Below are 14,019 nucleotides of genomic sequence, written 5' to 3' on the forward strand. Positions count from 1 at the left end.
TTTACAGCGGACATTAGTCAATATATAATTAGATTTATTAACAATGCTTTATTACTATTTTTCACATTAGAATAATCTCAGAAATGCTATGACTGAAAGTAACAGAATTATGGAGGCTTAAAGTTTTAAAGTATTGCGAATATATGGCAACGTTTGTTTCCTATAAATAAATATTTAAAATATGTATATATTGAACAACAGAATTAAATTCGAAAGTGCTCTTAAGAAGATCTAAAGTTCTCACTTATATGCATTATCATAATTTTCGATGAGCCTAATTACTATCTCTAATATGATACACGAAGTATAAAAAATTAATCGAATATGTGCGTATATTCTATATGATTTTATTTCTTCGAAGAAGTTTAACTCGATCAATTCAGATATGATTTTCAGTCATATGAGCCTCCAGGAGTTATTTAGTTAATCTAATACGATAGCCTGTCAACGAATCATATAAGCAACGAAAGAAACAAAAAAGTAATACAGCATTTAAATAAATACACATATATATATAAAACTATAAATTTAAATAACATTGTTGATTGGTAAAAGTTACTTTTGCTCTAATACAATTATCGTTAAATTTAATTTGTTAATTTTAAACGTCTCGTATTTTTTATTGCATGTGCTAAAATATTTTTTGATTGTCACTGAAACAGGAGTGAATTTTTCTTGTTACATTTTATATAAAAATCCAGAAATATCATTAACAGTAACTGTTACCTAGTTGTTTTTCTATTATTATAAGCATTTCTACTTAAAGCAATAAAAGAAGAGCATTAAGAAAATCAAAGAAATAAAATTAAACACATAATATAACAATATATATATATGAATGTGTGTATATATATAAAATTCTGAAACAAAATAAAAACTGCGATGTATTATCACTCAGTAAACTTGCAGTCATCCACGTAACATTTTCGAATGCTTGTTCCAAAAATAAGAATTCGTTGGGAACTATTCGAATAACTTGAATTTCTCAACTCGTATATTGCCATAAAAATTAACTTTTGAAATATATATCACGCATTTCAACAAATATTTATAAAAGCTTTGTCTCCTATCACACGTTATCTATCGGTAACTTACAGTTACTTCGTAACATTTCGTACATTTTTACTTCGCACTTCCTTTTTTCATTATTTAGTTTTAATCACTGATAGCTGCCTTTTCTTTATCTAAATGTAAATCCTCTTTTAGAGATTCTATCTTATCAATGTTATTTTCAACGTTAATTTCTCTTTCATTGTTAACTGTGTGTTCTTCAGTTTCATTAATACATTCTGTCACATCCTGTATATCACTAGTGTTACTTTTTTCAATTGTGATAGCAGTTTTAGTTTCTACAGCCAAATTTTCTTTCTTTTCTAAGACTTCATCTTCGTTTTTTAGTTCATTATTTTGTTCCGTTATATAATGTATATTAGTTAAAGATGAAGCCATGACATCGTTATCCTCTTTTTCTTTTTCTTCTTCATTTGGAGAGATTTTAGTGTCGTGGTCAATATCATTTTCGGGCTCGCTCGCATCTTTAGTTTGTTTATTATCACAGTTATCGCTTAAGATTTTTTCAGTTCGCTCGGAATTATAATTTTTATTTTCCATTACAGTTTCCTCAATACAAATTTTTTTATCAGTATCACATGACGATTGTTCAACGTATTTAGTCACATTTTCATCATTATCAAGTTTTACTGTCGATTCAGTTAATTTTGTTGCAGCAGTTTCACATTCTATTGTTACAACTGCCTGAACGTTTAGCGATTCATCCAATTTATCCCCTGGCTGTTCTGTTTTTTTACACGTTTCAATCTCTGTATTAATTTCAGATACTGATAAATTTAAATCAAGCTCATTTTTTTTAGCTGCATCAATCTCACTTTTCTCATTCATATGTAAATTTAAATTTTGATCATTCTTATCTGTAACTTCAATATTACTCGTATTAGATTCTTCAGAAGAAATTATATTGCTTTCATTCTCGTTCGCAGTCACAATTTTATCATCTTGTAATGATTTTATTGTAACATCCTCTTCGGGTTTTTCAACTTTAGACTGAATTTGTTGTGACTCTTCGTATTCTTTTTGTGATGATTCTATTTCGTGATACTTCGAGCTTTCATCTTCCTGTTTAATCATCTCTTTCTTACGAAAGAAAGGAGATTTATTGCTGAAGTCTTTTTTCTTCGGTGGAAGCTGCGACTTTCGTGAATTAGAAGATTTGTGCAGATTCTCTTGATAAACATTTTTAGTTTTATCTTCATATGACTTAGAACGTGAAAAGGATTCAGTATCGAGAGAAGTTTCAACATCTGCATGACTGCTGTATGTTATACGGCTTCTTTGTCGCGGCCCGACTCGTCCTGTTCCAGCAATACTTGGCGAATTTACTGAAACGGTAACATTAAAAAATTATTTTAAATACTTTTTATATTTTTAAACGTCACTTTTAATATACCTTTGACACTCATCACTGGGCCTTTTGACATATTTCCTTGATTTAGCGTAACTTTTATGCTTTTATCAGTAGCAATTACAGTTCTCTTATCAGAAAGATTTTTATTATGCCCATCTTGATAATACGAATTGGAAGAATTTTCATAATTGTTATGAAAATGTCTCGAATTTCCGCGATAGGAACGATGACCGCCGCGATTATGGCTTGCATAATCATTTCCTGTAGAAAGCAATTATATCCATATATAGAATAAAAACGTAAATTTAAAGTTTCACGTGATTTACATTCTTGGTTGTATAATGAATACTTATTGGTTCTCACCATTAACGTGATATCTTCTATCAAAATCTTTATAGTCCTTTTTTACGTAATCACCTAATTTACCTTCCGATCTCGTCACTTCGTCTACAATGTGTGCCTGCAATTGCATCTATATGTAATATATCGTATCTACATAGCGGTAATGTACAATTTTTTTTCTTTTTCGCAGTTCTCACCTTATCATTATCCCATTCTCTACGCCAATTACCCTCTGCAGTTCTCTGCCTGCTAATGCGATCCTCATCGATACGATTTCTTTCAGCTCGCCAGGCGTCGTATTCTGGCTGATGATCATCCCTGTGTGAGCCTCTGTTTGTTCTATAATCCTTTTCAAGAAGTAGACCATTAAAAATAATGCATCTAAGCATATTTTTATTTTGTTTTAAACGTTACATACTCGTTGCATGCCATCTTTTGCTCCAGATTTTTTCCTGAACATACCCCTGGAGTATTTTTGCCCTCTGTTTGAGGTATCTTTTATATTTTCTCTTTCTCCTTCTTCTCTTTCGGCATCAGCAAGAAAATTATATTTAGGATCAGGTGGAGGCCCTTGTCCCTAAAAAAAAAAGAAAAAAATTAGAGACGATGCAAAGTTTCGTTTAAAGTTTTAAAAAGCTGTTGGGGTTTTAAATGGAAATTGTTTTACTAAATTAAATAAAAAAAAAAATAATAATATCAAAATCTTGTTCCTTTTACTAGCTTTGTACCTGAGCAAACACTTTTCGTCCCTCATTACTCGAGGACTGGTATTGTTGAGAATGCTCATGGTGTTCCTTGGCAGGTTTTGATTTGTTGTTTGTCCTAGGAGGATTAGAAAATTCTGGTGGCTCTTTTCTCTCTGGCCAGTCTGTAGACGGTACCATTTGTACCAGTGCATTCAGTTTGGCTGCATTTTTCTTATCCTCCTCCACTTCCTACAAAATTAAGTTCATTAATTTTTCATACAGGATAAATTATCCATCAAGCTACTCGATCTTTTACCTCATGCCTTCTTCTAATTTCTTCATTCTGTTGCCTTATCTTGTTGATTTTCTCCTCGAGCGCACTTTCTGCCATCTGCAATTTAGAAAAGAAAAATGATTAGAATATCAATAAATGAAAAATATATAAATCTCTGGACCTATCTTCCTCCCGTTAAGACCGCTATAGAACTATTACAGTAAACGCATTCGAACGTGCGGTATATATTCTTCGAGTGCTTTAATAGGATGACCAAGTAGCGCTATACCACGCGTCATTCGTGTCACGTCCCCGCAAGAGGAATGTCACTTCCAAGTTCCGCGTCCTCTAAATAACCGACCCACTCCTAAAGAGGATAACCGTGCAAGCTCTCACTTGGTAGAACGCATAAAAATCGCCGATTCCCCGTAACCGACTCGCCCGACGAGATGGTGAGCCCGCGAGAATTCAGGTCGCGGTTCCGTCAGTCGGACTGACTCAGTCCGGCCCCCGTCGGACCGACGACACGCAGATACAGGCGACGGTATACGACCGATGCCGTCGGGATCAGGTTTCTCGCTCCTCGAAATTCTAACCGCGAAGCAATGTGAATCGGAGTCACCTTGCCGCCGATGTCCGCAGCCAATTCGATCAGCCCGACGGCGCGAGGGTGATGCGACGAGATAAGCCTCGTCTAGGCGAGACTGCTGCTGGCTGCAACACGCCACTTCGCCGCAATTGATAACAACGTACGGTGATTGGATGCGTTGCAGGAGCGCGTCGCTGGACCGAACGATGCCGAGGCTGAGGGCACTGGGGGCACTGGGGCGTCAGAACATCACACGCGACGCTTATGTCATACACGATTACACGGGAGCACGCACACAACCGCAATTCCGAGCTCGGTCCGCTCTGTCTGTCAACGCGTTTCGTTGCGTCCCAGCTGGTCCTAACCAACCACTGGTAACGTTGAGCTTACGCGTATTCGGTTATGTCCACTGTACCAGAGAACCCAACTCGGAATCGCGGCTTCCACGCGTATAGATACAGAGGCTCGTTCGTGTGAAGTCAGCGCTTCGGCTGCCGTCGGATAGAAGAAAAGGCCAGAGCCTATACATGTACTTAAAAATTTTTTAAATAGTACGAAGTCAGAGTTACCAAACTGTGTATGGTCAGACATTTTTAAGGTGTAAGTAGTACGACTCAACGATAAGTCAGGCATTAAATTATAAAATATTCGGAGCAAGAGAAGTCTTCGCGGATCTGCGACAAATGCCGGCGACACCGCGAAAGAATAGGACAGACAATGTATAGCTCTGGCCTTTTCTTCTATCCGACGGCAGCCGAAGCGCTGGCTTCACACGGACGAGCCTCAGTATCTGTACGCGTGAAAGCCGCGTTGGGTTCTCTGCACTGTACTGTCTTTGGTACTGCGACTGTCGCTGTAAATGCTGAATACACATCAGTCACCAATCAGACAAATGTTTAATAACGCGTAATAGTTTACCTCGAAAATGAAAAAAGGAGAAATTTAACCTTCAACACGCATAACTTCTCGCCGTGTTCCTTCAACTTCTGCCGATGCGCACTGCCGCTGTTTTTTCTCGTACACGTGCTCTATGTTCGATTCGAGTCGATATCATTTACTCGGTTTTATCGTTATAAATGGTACGACAGCAGTCCACGATCGCGAAACTTGACGCGTCCCGTGCCGCTCTGATCGCGTCGGCTGACGTTGGCTGACGTTTTATATATACAAGTTGTTAGATAATCCTTAATTTTCATGATTCGCGTATCATGACGAGCGAGGATAACGTATGGAGTGAGCTTGCGAGCATTCCTGCCGATCCTCCGGAGTCAAGAAACAAGTGTCAAAAATGCAGGCAAGTGTCAAGAGATCTCGTAAAAATTTGTATCTTTTGAGCTCCAAATCATATCTTTTGCTGCTGGTTTTTCCTTTTTCTTTTTACTGTAAAAATAAAAAAAAATAGAAGCCGATTAGATTAAGATGCAAATTTAAGAAATATTGCTTTTACAGGAGACCAATTCAAGTGTGCTGGTGTCCAGGCTTGCCGAAGCAGCGTCTTAATCCGACATGCAGGTTAATAATTCTGCAACATCCGGCAGAGGCCAAACGCTGCTTACGTACAGTGCCAATGCTTGCATTGGCACTAGAATCGGGAAAATGCCTAATCTTTAGGTAAATTAAATTTAATTGTCCTAGCTTAACCATCTATCACGAATTTTTTTAATGAGATGTAAAATTAATTTTATTTATTTTTTTAAAGAGGAAAAAAGTTTCCATTACCTAAACATGAAGGTCTGGAGGAGATATTAAATGATAAGAATACTATTTTGCTATATCCGTCACCTGGTGCTGTTGCACTAGACACCCTGGACCCTGTTGGGATTAATGAACAAAAAGCATATAACTTGGTTCTGCTGGATGGAACATGGCCACAAGCAAAAGTACAAATATTTTTTTTAATACATTTAATATAGAGTTTTCATATTTACCTTGATTTTGCAGGCAATATATCACTCTAGTCCAGCTTTGTATTTTTTACGAGCATGTAAGCTGATCGGTGTACCCACTAGTGAATATGTGATCAGAACACAGCCAACAGAAGGCTGCCTTTCAACTTTGGAAACAGGTGCGAGTGCACTGTCAATTTTGGAAGGTGATCCTGAACTAAGAGAGAAAATGCTAGGTCCACTTCATTATTTATGTAGGCACGTATATACATTTTTTTTTAATTGGCTATTACAAGTGTAATTTTTTTTTTTTTTAATTATACATAAATTATACAAGAAAAGTTTGAATCGTATTTCTTCTTTTAGATTTCAATTAGAAAATGGTGCAGTAACACATCAGAGCAAAGAGTTTCTTATTAAGCAAAAGGCTTATCCTAAATTAATTGGCAAAAGACTTGCTAAACAATTACGTATATTACCAGATAATACCTCGTAATATCAAGATATTTAGAAATTAAATAAAATATAAATATATTTCATAAACTTTATATAAAACACGTTGATGTGATAATGAAAAAGAATTATGTAAGTTAGCACATGAGAGTTTCAATAAATTTTCTATTTACAACGACATTGATATTTCTCTATTATTTATCTCTTGTTATTAAAAAGTACATTAACAAGCAAATAAATAATATTTAATCTGTAATTAAAACATATATATGTATATATTTTACATTCCAGTGATATAAAGAATAAAATGAGATTCTGGTTCTTGATAAAAGAACGCGAAGGGTGCCGAACGAAGCTCCATCGAGCTGCTGGAAAACATCAGGACGCAAAAATCGGGATGGATGCGGGTGGAATCTGCCGACGCAGTCAGACAAATAAGCCTCGCTCATGATATAATATAGTATAGCCTGTAAGTTCGTTTATTACGATATCCATATGTCATTAGCCTTAATGGGAGAGATTATCGATTAAGCTATTACGCTCCTCTCGGATCGTTCACCGATAAGATGTGGCTACACTAAATTACATGTGTATTAAATTACGTTACGGATTCGTTTAAAAATCGTTATCGTCCAGCGCATGGTTGGCGCCGTGTAAAAAAAAAAAAAAAATCCGGATAGATTACTTAAATACAAAAATACGCAGTCTGTAGACGTAAGAAGATTAAAAAAGGAAAAAAAAAAAAGAAAAAAAAACGAAACGAAGAAAACGACGGGGCAACGTCTGAAAAACCGATTACAAAGATCGATAATTACGAAAACTATTGTACAGGTCAACGTGGACGAGGGGGGCGTATTTTTTTTTTTTTTTTCGCTTTGGTATTTCATAGGTGCAATGGGTATAGCGCCTGCAATCTTAAACAATCCTCACGTCAGACAGTGCTATCGTATCTCGGAGTTTTTTTCGTGTTCGTACTATTCGACGTATAGCTTGTCAACGTGCTAATTTTAATCCCATCGACAGATTTACTCTGTTAAACTGGAGATCAATTTTCTCACAGCCGAGATATTCCAGACACGCCACATTCAAAATTAAAACTCTTCGTGAATAATAAATTACGATTGTTCGCTTTAAGACTTCGAGTGAATCGCGAATATTTCGTATTCAGTTGAAAAAAAAAAAAATCTAATTATTAAGGCAGTAAATCGGAGAAAAATTTGTTAAGAGCGTTGATTTCGAGTCTGTTAAAAGTGATGAAAGATATAGATATCGGTGATAAGATCACAATAACACTGGCAACGTCAGAACCGCTTAACGCGTGCTAAACATTTAGTTGATACACACATAAAGTGAGGGAGCGTGGTTTAAACACGCGACTCCTGGAACTCGCCGTCGATTCGCGACACGCGAGTTCCGTCGAGTGAACGGATTTTCTTGCGAATACGCGCTTATACGGTATACATTTTTTTTTCGCATGTTAACGTACGTGCATACGATAATCGTTAAATCACGAGTACAAGTTTTTTTTTTTCCCCCCCTTTAATCGATTACAAAGGGTGGCGATGCGGGAATAACATCGAGGTGAGTTGCGGAGGGTGTGCTGTCTTCTGCTTTCATTAGCTCTTCCATTCTCTACTTCATTATTTTTGTTTTTTTCTTCTTTATTGGTACCGGAAATGTAATAAGCGACGGCTCGAGACAGTGCGTCAGCCGACAGCTACTCGCGTCGTGGTCATCGTAATCACTTAGCTAAATCCTCCTTGCCCCTTTTCTCTCTGTCTTTATCTCGAATATATCGAACATCGCTGCTTGGATTAGTTAGTACCTATAATTAAGATCGGCACGCGGTATACATAGTAGTGTAACGTACCCTATTACGTTAAATCTAACGATAAAGTCGCGGGGCTCGCAGAACCACGAGTGATCTCTTTCACTCTCTCTCACTTCCGCTCTATAACGCGAGACACAAACCTGGATTCACGACCAGGAAGTTGCCTTGGGCGACGAGAAAGTTGTAGGGAAACAGCGTGCTCTTTCCTCCTCCTTCATACCTTCGCTCTACTTATTTCCTCCCCTTTTCCGCTTTAAACTCATACCGACACTCGCTCGTGCAAAAAGGAACCATCAAACGCGCTCGTCGCAGATCGCGATGTTGCTCGTCAAGAATATAGTGATAGTAGCAGGAAAATCCATCACTGGCGTATACATTGGGCACGCGATAAAAAATAAATTGTACCAACGTCGTCCAACGTTACAAATGTCACGTTCTTCGATGCTAACGTCTCTCTTTCTCTCTTGCGCTTTCGCACTCACTCTCACACTCTCACACTCTTACATTCTTGCTCACATAACTGATCTTTCTCTTTCGCTCTTTTTTTTTTTTTTTTTTTTTCTCTCTTATTCTTATCTTCGCTCGATGACTAGAAACATCGCTTCGCGCGGATTATTTGGTAAAAAAATTATGCGAAAATGGAAAACATCTGTAGAAAAAATAAACTCGCCTTCGCGAAGATAGCGTCGTGGTTTTGCTATGTGCTACTTGAACAAACGTCAACGCGTGCGGTGCGACCACCGTCGCTATCCCGCGGCGGCTTTCCTTTCTTCCCGGACACGATAATTAATACGGTAGAAGTCCTCGCGACTGGGCGGAGTAACTGGTCGATGAGTGGTCGCGCTTTCGTATATCGTTCTAAATCTACGCTCGCCTCGAGACGGTGAAATCTCGAAAGCTCACGTGGCACGGTCGACTTAACACTTCGGCGACGATCCGGCAATCCGTTTGTCTTTCTTGTTTTACTTTACCGCGTCTACCTCTAATGATTCGCGTCTCCCACGTGCAGTTTCGCAAGAGAGAGAACGGTTATTGTCAAGTAACGTCATTCAGGAACGACGCATGGACCGGGAAGATATGCTCACGTATCATTTTAAGACGCGTCCTGATATCGCCGATCGATCTGGTCCTGGATATCACTCATCGGTGACTCAGGAGGTTACGCCGGAGGAACGGTATCACCGGGAGTTACCGAGGTGTTAAGCGCGATAAACGCGAGCCTCTTCGGCTCTGCTCTGACGATCATATGGCAACCTAGTTGGCCTGCTCCGTGCTCTGCGCTTGCTTCTCGATCTTGCGCGCGAGCTCGGGGCTCATATGCGGATGCGGGAACGGCAGCACCGGTTTACGCAGGATCGTCGGTTTGACTTTGACCTGCGGCTTGAACGACGAAACCACCTGGCTGCCGCCGGTCAGATGCATGTCGGCGAATTTGGCGACGATCTTGGGGGTGGAGCGCGGCGGCAAGGGTGACCTGAGCGGCATTCCACCGCTGCCTCCGCCTCCCCCGCCGTCGGCGATCTGATTCGAGCTGGCCGACCGGACGATCTCGTCGTTCTCCGCGTCGACCACGACGATGCCCGTTCCGTCGTGCTCCGCTGTCTCGATCCGCTTCAATTTGTTACTTCCGGCAGTTGGGGCGTTCTCCGAATTCCCGGTTTTCGTGTTCTTTTTCAGGGTGCACTGATTCTGCTTGGCGAAGCGCTCGGCGGCGGTGCTCATGTCCGGCGATTCCGGGCCGCCGGTCGGCGACGTGGCAGCCTCCGCTCGCGAAGGAGGGGCTTGCTGCTGCGGCACCAGTAAAGACGGTATCATCGTTTCCTCGTCCGAGCTGCTCAGACTGCTGGACGACGCGGACTTCTTCCCGACCGGGTCCTGCGCTGACAGCGGCAGATCCATCACCAGGTCAGGCGTGTGCTTTTGCCGCATCTCGCGGAATTCCTGAGACGTGCGGGAATAGGACGACGACTTGAGAGACGGCTGAGTCTGCGACGTGGCTCGGCGCTGCCAAAGTTCGCGATTCGCTGAAAAGTTCGTCGTCGTCGTCGTCGTCGTTTGTTGCTCCTGCGGCTCATCGTCTGGTGTTACGATCGTTGTCGTCGTTGTCGTCGCCGCACTCGTTATCGTAGCGATCGTCGTTGTCGAAGCCGGCAAGGAGTTTGCATGCGAGAGCTGTAGCTGCTGATGTTGTTGCGTCATCATGGTCTCGCCGATGCTCTGCGACTTCCAGTGATGCTGCTTTCGGCTGGCGCCGCGCTTCGCCACGATTCCATCCAGCGATGACAATGTTGCTGACGTTACGCCGTTGCCCACGTCCTCGCTCGCTACCTCATCGTTGCCGCCGCCGGTTCGTTGCTGCTGAGCAGAATTTGCAACACCGCTGTCGATGCAATCGACATTATTTTCCAGGGAAACTTGGAGAAGACCGTCCACGTTGCTCTGTCCATGTTGCTCCGAATGCTTCTCATTTTCCGTCGGCGTGGACGACCTGGCTGGCCTCGACGGAGTCATCGTATCAGCCTGCAAACAGTCACGGGAACAATCGTAGCGAGACTTGAAGCACACGCGCAGGGAGCTAAATGAATGTGTGTTGCCTGAGTGAAGCCGACAGACGGGTCTCGTTTACTATTGCGGGGAATACGCAGATATTACGTCGTCTTGACCTATCAGCGATCGTGCGCGCTGTAATGAGATACGAATTATTGTCGAGTTATTATCGAATCACGTTTTTTTTTTTTTTCTCTTCTGTACAGGGAGTCTCGCCACCGATGGATGTGCTTTCGATTGTACTATCATAAATAAAATAAGCAGTCTACTGGAATATATTATTTTTTAATAAACTTTGACTAAATCAAATTGCTAATCGCACAGTTTAAGTTAGAAAAATATAAAGAATAAATTTTGGTAAAGAAGACTTTGAAAAGATCATCCAATGGCAGTAGGAAACCCTACAGATATAATGTTCCAAGTAACAACGTGTGTAGATGGAGTTTGGGACGAGTGAAGTAAGTTTGTGAATAAATTTACAACTGCACGATATAACGACAACGTGGTGTGTGTATATAAATACCGGATAAAAGGGGTGCTGATTCTGTGTAGTACATTAATAAATCCCGTGAGCTTTCTATCCAACAGTCGAAATATATATTATATTAATCAAGATACTTCGTATATATTCTTGACACAGAATGGAATATATAATGGTCAATAAAACTACGGAATTTCGAGATATTTGCAGGGTTGCTCGCATGCAAATCGACGCACAAACTGAGGGAAGTACACACAACATAAAATAATACCACTTGAAGGATTAAAAACTGCTCGTAAAACTGAGACATACACGTAAGCAAACGCACGTAATAGACGGCGTAATAAGCGATGAATTAGTTTACCTCTCGTTTCATTTTATTGCCCTGGGGATTAATAGTGGCTATATAAAGCTATTGCAATGGGTGAGATTACCCTCTTTACTCACCTCCAAAGCCGAAAGGATATCCGCTGGAGACAAGCAGGCCCCCCACGCGAACGGCATTCCTTCTGATCTCATCTACAGACCGAAGAGGAAGAATTCGCTCTACGAAAAAAGTCTCACAGAATCGGCAAGAGGGAAAAAACAATATATATATATATAAAAAAAAAAAAAAAAAAAAAAAAGAAAGAAAGCTCGAACACACTTTATCGCCGAAATCTCAATCTCGCGATCTCTGCGACACAGCACGACAAATGATAAAAATAGCTTAATCACACAACTAAACAACACTGGCGGCCAGTTTTATCGAACAGTTTTTAGTCCGCGTTTCGCTCTGCGTATGTGTGCGGCGCGAAACGGCATGGCTATTCTCGCCAACTAAAGGGCCAAGAGACTAAACGTATATCTGGAAAAACATCAACCATCCCAACCGTTAAAACAATTGTTAATAAAAAAGAAAAAAATAATACGTTTAAGAAATAAATGGAAACACGCATACGTACACAATATAAACGATGCAACGAAGGACATAGGCGGCGCACAAGACAAGAACAACCATAAGGCCACATGCAGAGCACAAAATAGACATGTATATTTATGTTTTATTTACAGATATATCGTACAAACTCGTATAAAATCCTATAAAAGTACTCGTGTGCTGTTACGAATTTAAATTAACTTAAAATAATCTTTCAAATTAACTTAAAAAAAAAAATCTTTCTCACGTAAAGTAAGTGCCTTTCCCACGTCTCGTCGTCTCTCTGGATTATGCGTCACTAAGTCATCAATTCTGTCCGCGAAGTTAATCGACACTTGTTACTCTTTGGAATCACGACAGTGAACAATACCGCGAAATATTTTGCGGTTATTAAAATCCGTCTTTTTTTTCATAAAACATTTTCATAAAGAAAAGAAAAAAAAACAACTTTGCACTTGACCGCGAAAGAATCGCGTAAATCACACGACGAAGCGATGCTTGGAACCCGATATGCAGGTGCAGTGCGAAGGCAAGAAAAATTTCGTGTCGCCAATCTACGTTGTGCAATTCAGACGCGATTTTATTCACTCGAGAACATAACAAAGAAACGAAGTAAAAGGTATGTTACAGCTCGAGCTACCATGCACCTGAGTGTGCGTCATGGAGAATACGGAGACGATAAAAATCTGCTAGTCGGTGCGTCGGTATGCAGCAGTGTGACAATATACGCCAAAAAGCGAAGACGAACACGAATAGGAGAAGAATCGAGCACAGATTAATCAGATCAACTACTAAACGGTGGTTTCCAATACCTCTCGACTGATGATCGGCTGCGCCGACGACGAGATGCAGGGCACATTCGTCACTACGGACGCGATAATACCGCTGGCGTTACTATTGTCCGTTATTATGTTCGTCGTGGCGGAAGACATATCTGACGCCGCGCCAGACGACCAGGTGCTCGGATTCGCCGATGGACCCATCAATGGCGAGTTGTTGCTCGACAGCATACTATCTGCCGAGCTGGACGCTCTTCTGCGCATAGATTCCTCACTGGATGATTTTAAAAGTTCCTTTTCACGCTCTTCATCCCTGAAAAAAAAAAATACAAGTGTCGACAAGACAATTAGAAGCTGATTAAAATAACAGATTGCAATTAAAATATTAATACTAACTTTATCTTGAGCATAATATATTTATCAGGAATCAATCCCTCTCTGCCAGCTAGAGCGCCTCGCCACCAATCGTTGCTGACTTGTGTATATAACGTCAAAGTGTCACCTTTCTTGAAGCTGAGCTCTCTTTCAGATCTCGCGTTAAAGTCAAATTGCGCCGTAGCTTCGAGATTCTCCGATTCTAATGGATGGAAAAACAGATTATATTTTATAAAAATACTTTTTAATTTATGTCAAATATTAAAAAAGAAAAATTGTATTACCGTCTTCAGATGGATAAACTTCCGAGTCCATGTCTTCCTGAACTTGCTCCGTCGGCGAATCACCAACATCCCTAATTATTAATTACGTCAGTTATATAGGAAAAAAATAATTAAGAAGTCTCTCGAAGAAAATATTTGTAATAAATATATT

At 40.2% G+C, this 14,019-nt stretch overlaps 3 protein-coding genes across 8 annotated transcripts in view; 1 reads left to right on the forward strand and 2 right to left on the reverse strand.

Annotated features, from left to right (window-relative positions):
• Positions 1-4,705, reverse strand: LOC139104895 (protein starmaker). 2 transcript variants are annotated; one of them, XM_070660656.1, is made up of 8 exons: positions 4,478-4,705; positions 3,767-3,841; positions 3,493-3,699; positions 3,183-3,341; positions 2,962-3,111; positions 2,786-2,882; positions 2,465-2,683; positions 1-2,396 (listed from the first exon to the last, which is right to left on the reverse strand). In XM_070660656.1, exons 2-8 carry the CDS (start codon positions 3,839-3,841, stop codon positions 1,156-1,158), a joined length of 2,148 nt encoding a protein of 715 aa, XP_070516757.1. In that variant the 5' UTR covers positions 4,478-4,705; the 3' UTR covers positions 1-1,155. The 2 variants fall into 2 exon arrangements, with proteins under 2 accessions (XP_070516757.1, XP_070516756.1); XM_070660655.1 differs by having other exon boundaries at positions 4,347-4,704.
• A 371-nt stretch (positions 4,706-5,076) lies between these two features.
• Positions 5,077-7,288, forward strand: Dtwd2 (DTW domain containing 2). Of its 2 annotated transcripts, XR_011546098.1 has the most exons (6): positions 5,077-5,607; positions 5,763-5,924; positions 6,013-6,193; positions 6,255-6,457; positions 6,566-6,784; positions 6,944-7,288. XR_011546098.1 is itself a non-coding variant. In XM_070660663.1 (5 exons), the coding sequence occupies exons 1-5, from the start codon at positions 5,522-5,524 to the stop codon at positions 6,693-6,695; spliced, it is 762 nt and encodes a 253-aa protein (XP_070516764.1). In that variant the 5' UTR covers positions 5,078-5,521; the 3' UTR covers positions 6,696-6,830. The 2 variants fall into 2 exon arrangements, 1 of the variants encoding a protein (XP_070516764.1); XM_070660663.1 differs by lacking the exon at positions 6,944-7,288 and having other exon boundaries at positions 5,078-5,607; positions 6,566-6,830.
• A 532-nt stretch (positions 7,289-7,820) lies between these two features.
• LOC139104893 (SLIT-ROBO Rho GTPase-activating protein 1) overlaps positions 7,821-14,019 on the reverse strand; it is a 48,929-nt gene continuing 42,730 nt past the window's right edge. For all 4 annotated transcript variants that reach the window (XM_070660649.1, XM_070660650.1, XM_070660653.1 and 1 more), the window contains 4 exons: positions 13,869-13,939; positions 13,606-13,786; positions 13,243-13,522; positions 7,821-11,003 (listed from right to left, as the gene is read on the reverse strand). In XM_070660649.1, coding sequence (XP_070516750.1) covers positions 9,738-11,003; positions 13,243-13,522; positions 13,606-13,786; positions 13,869-13,939 — 1,798 coding nt within the window. In that variant the 3' untranslated portion in view covers positions 7,821-9,737. The remainder of the gene's footprint in view (positions 11,004-13,242; positions 13,523-13,605; positions 13,787-13,868; positions 13,940-14,019) is intronic.

This window comes from Cardiocondyla obscurior, linkage group LG08 (genome assembly GCF_019399895.1).
Source record: "Cardiocondyla obscurior isolate alpha-2009 linkage group LG08, Cobs3.1, whole genome shotgun sequence".
In the NCBI taxonomy this organism is placed as follows: Eukaryota; Metazoa; Arthropoda; class Insecta; order Hymenoptera; family Formicidae; genus Cardiocondyla; species Cardiocondyla obscurior.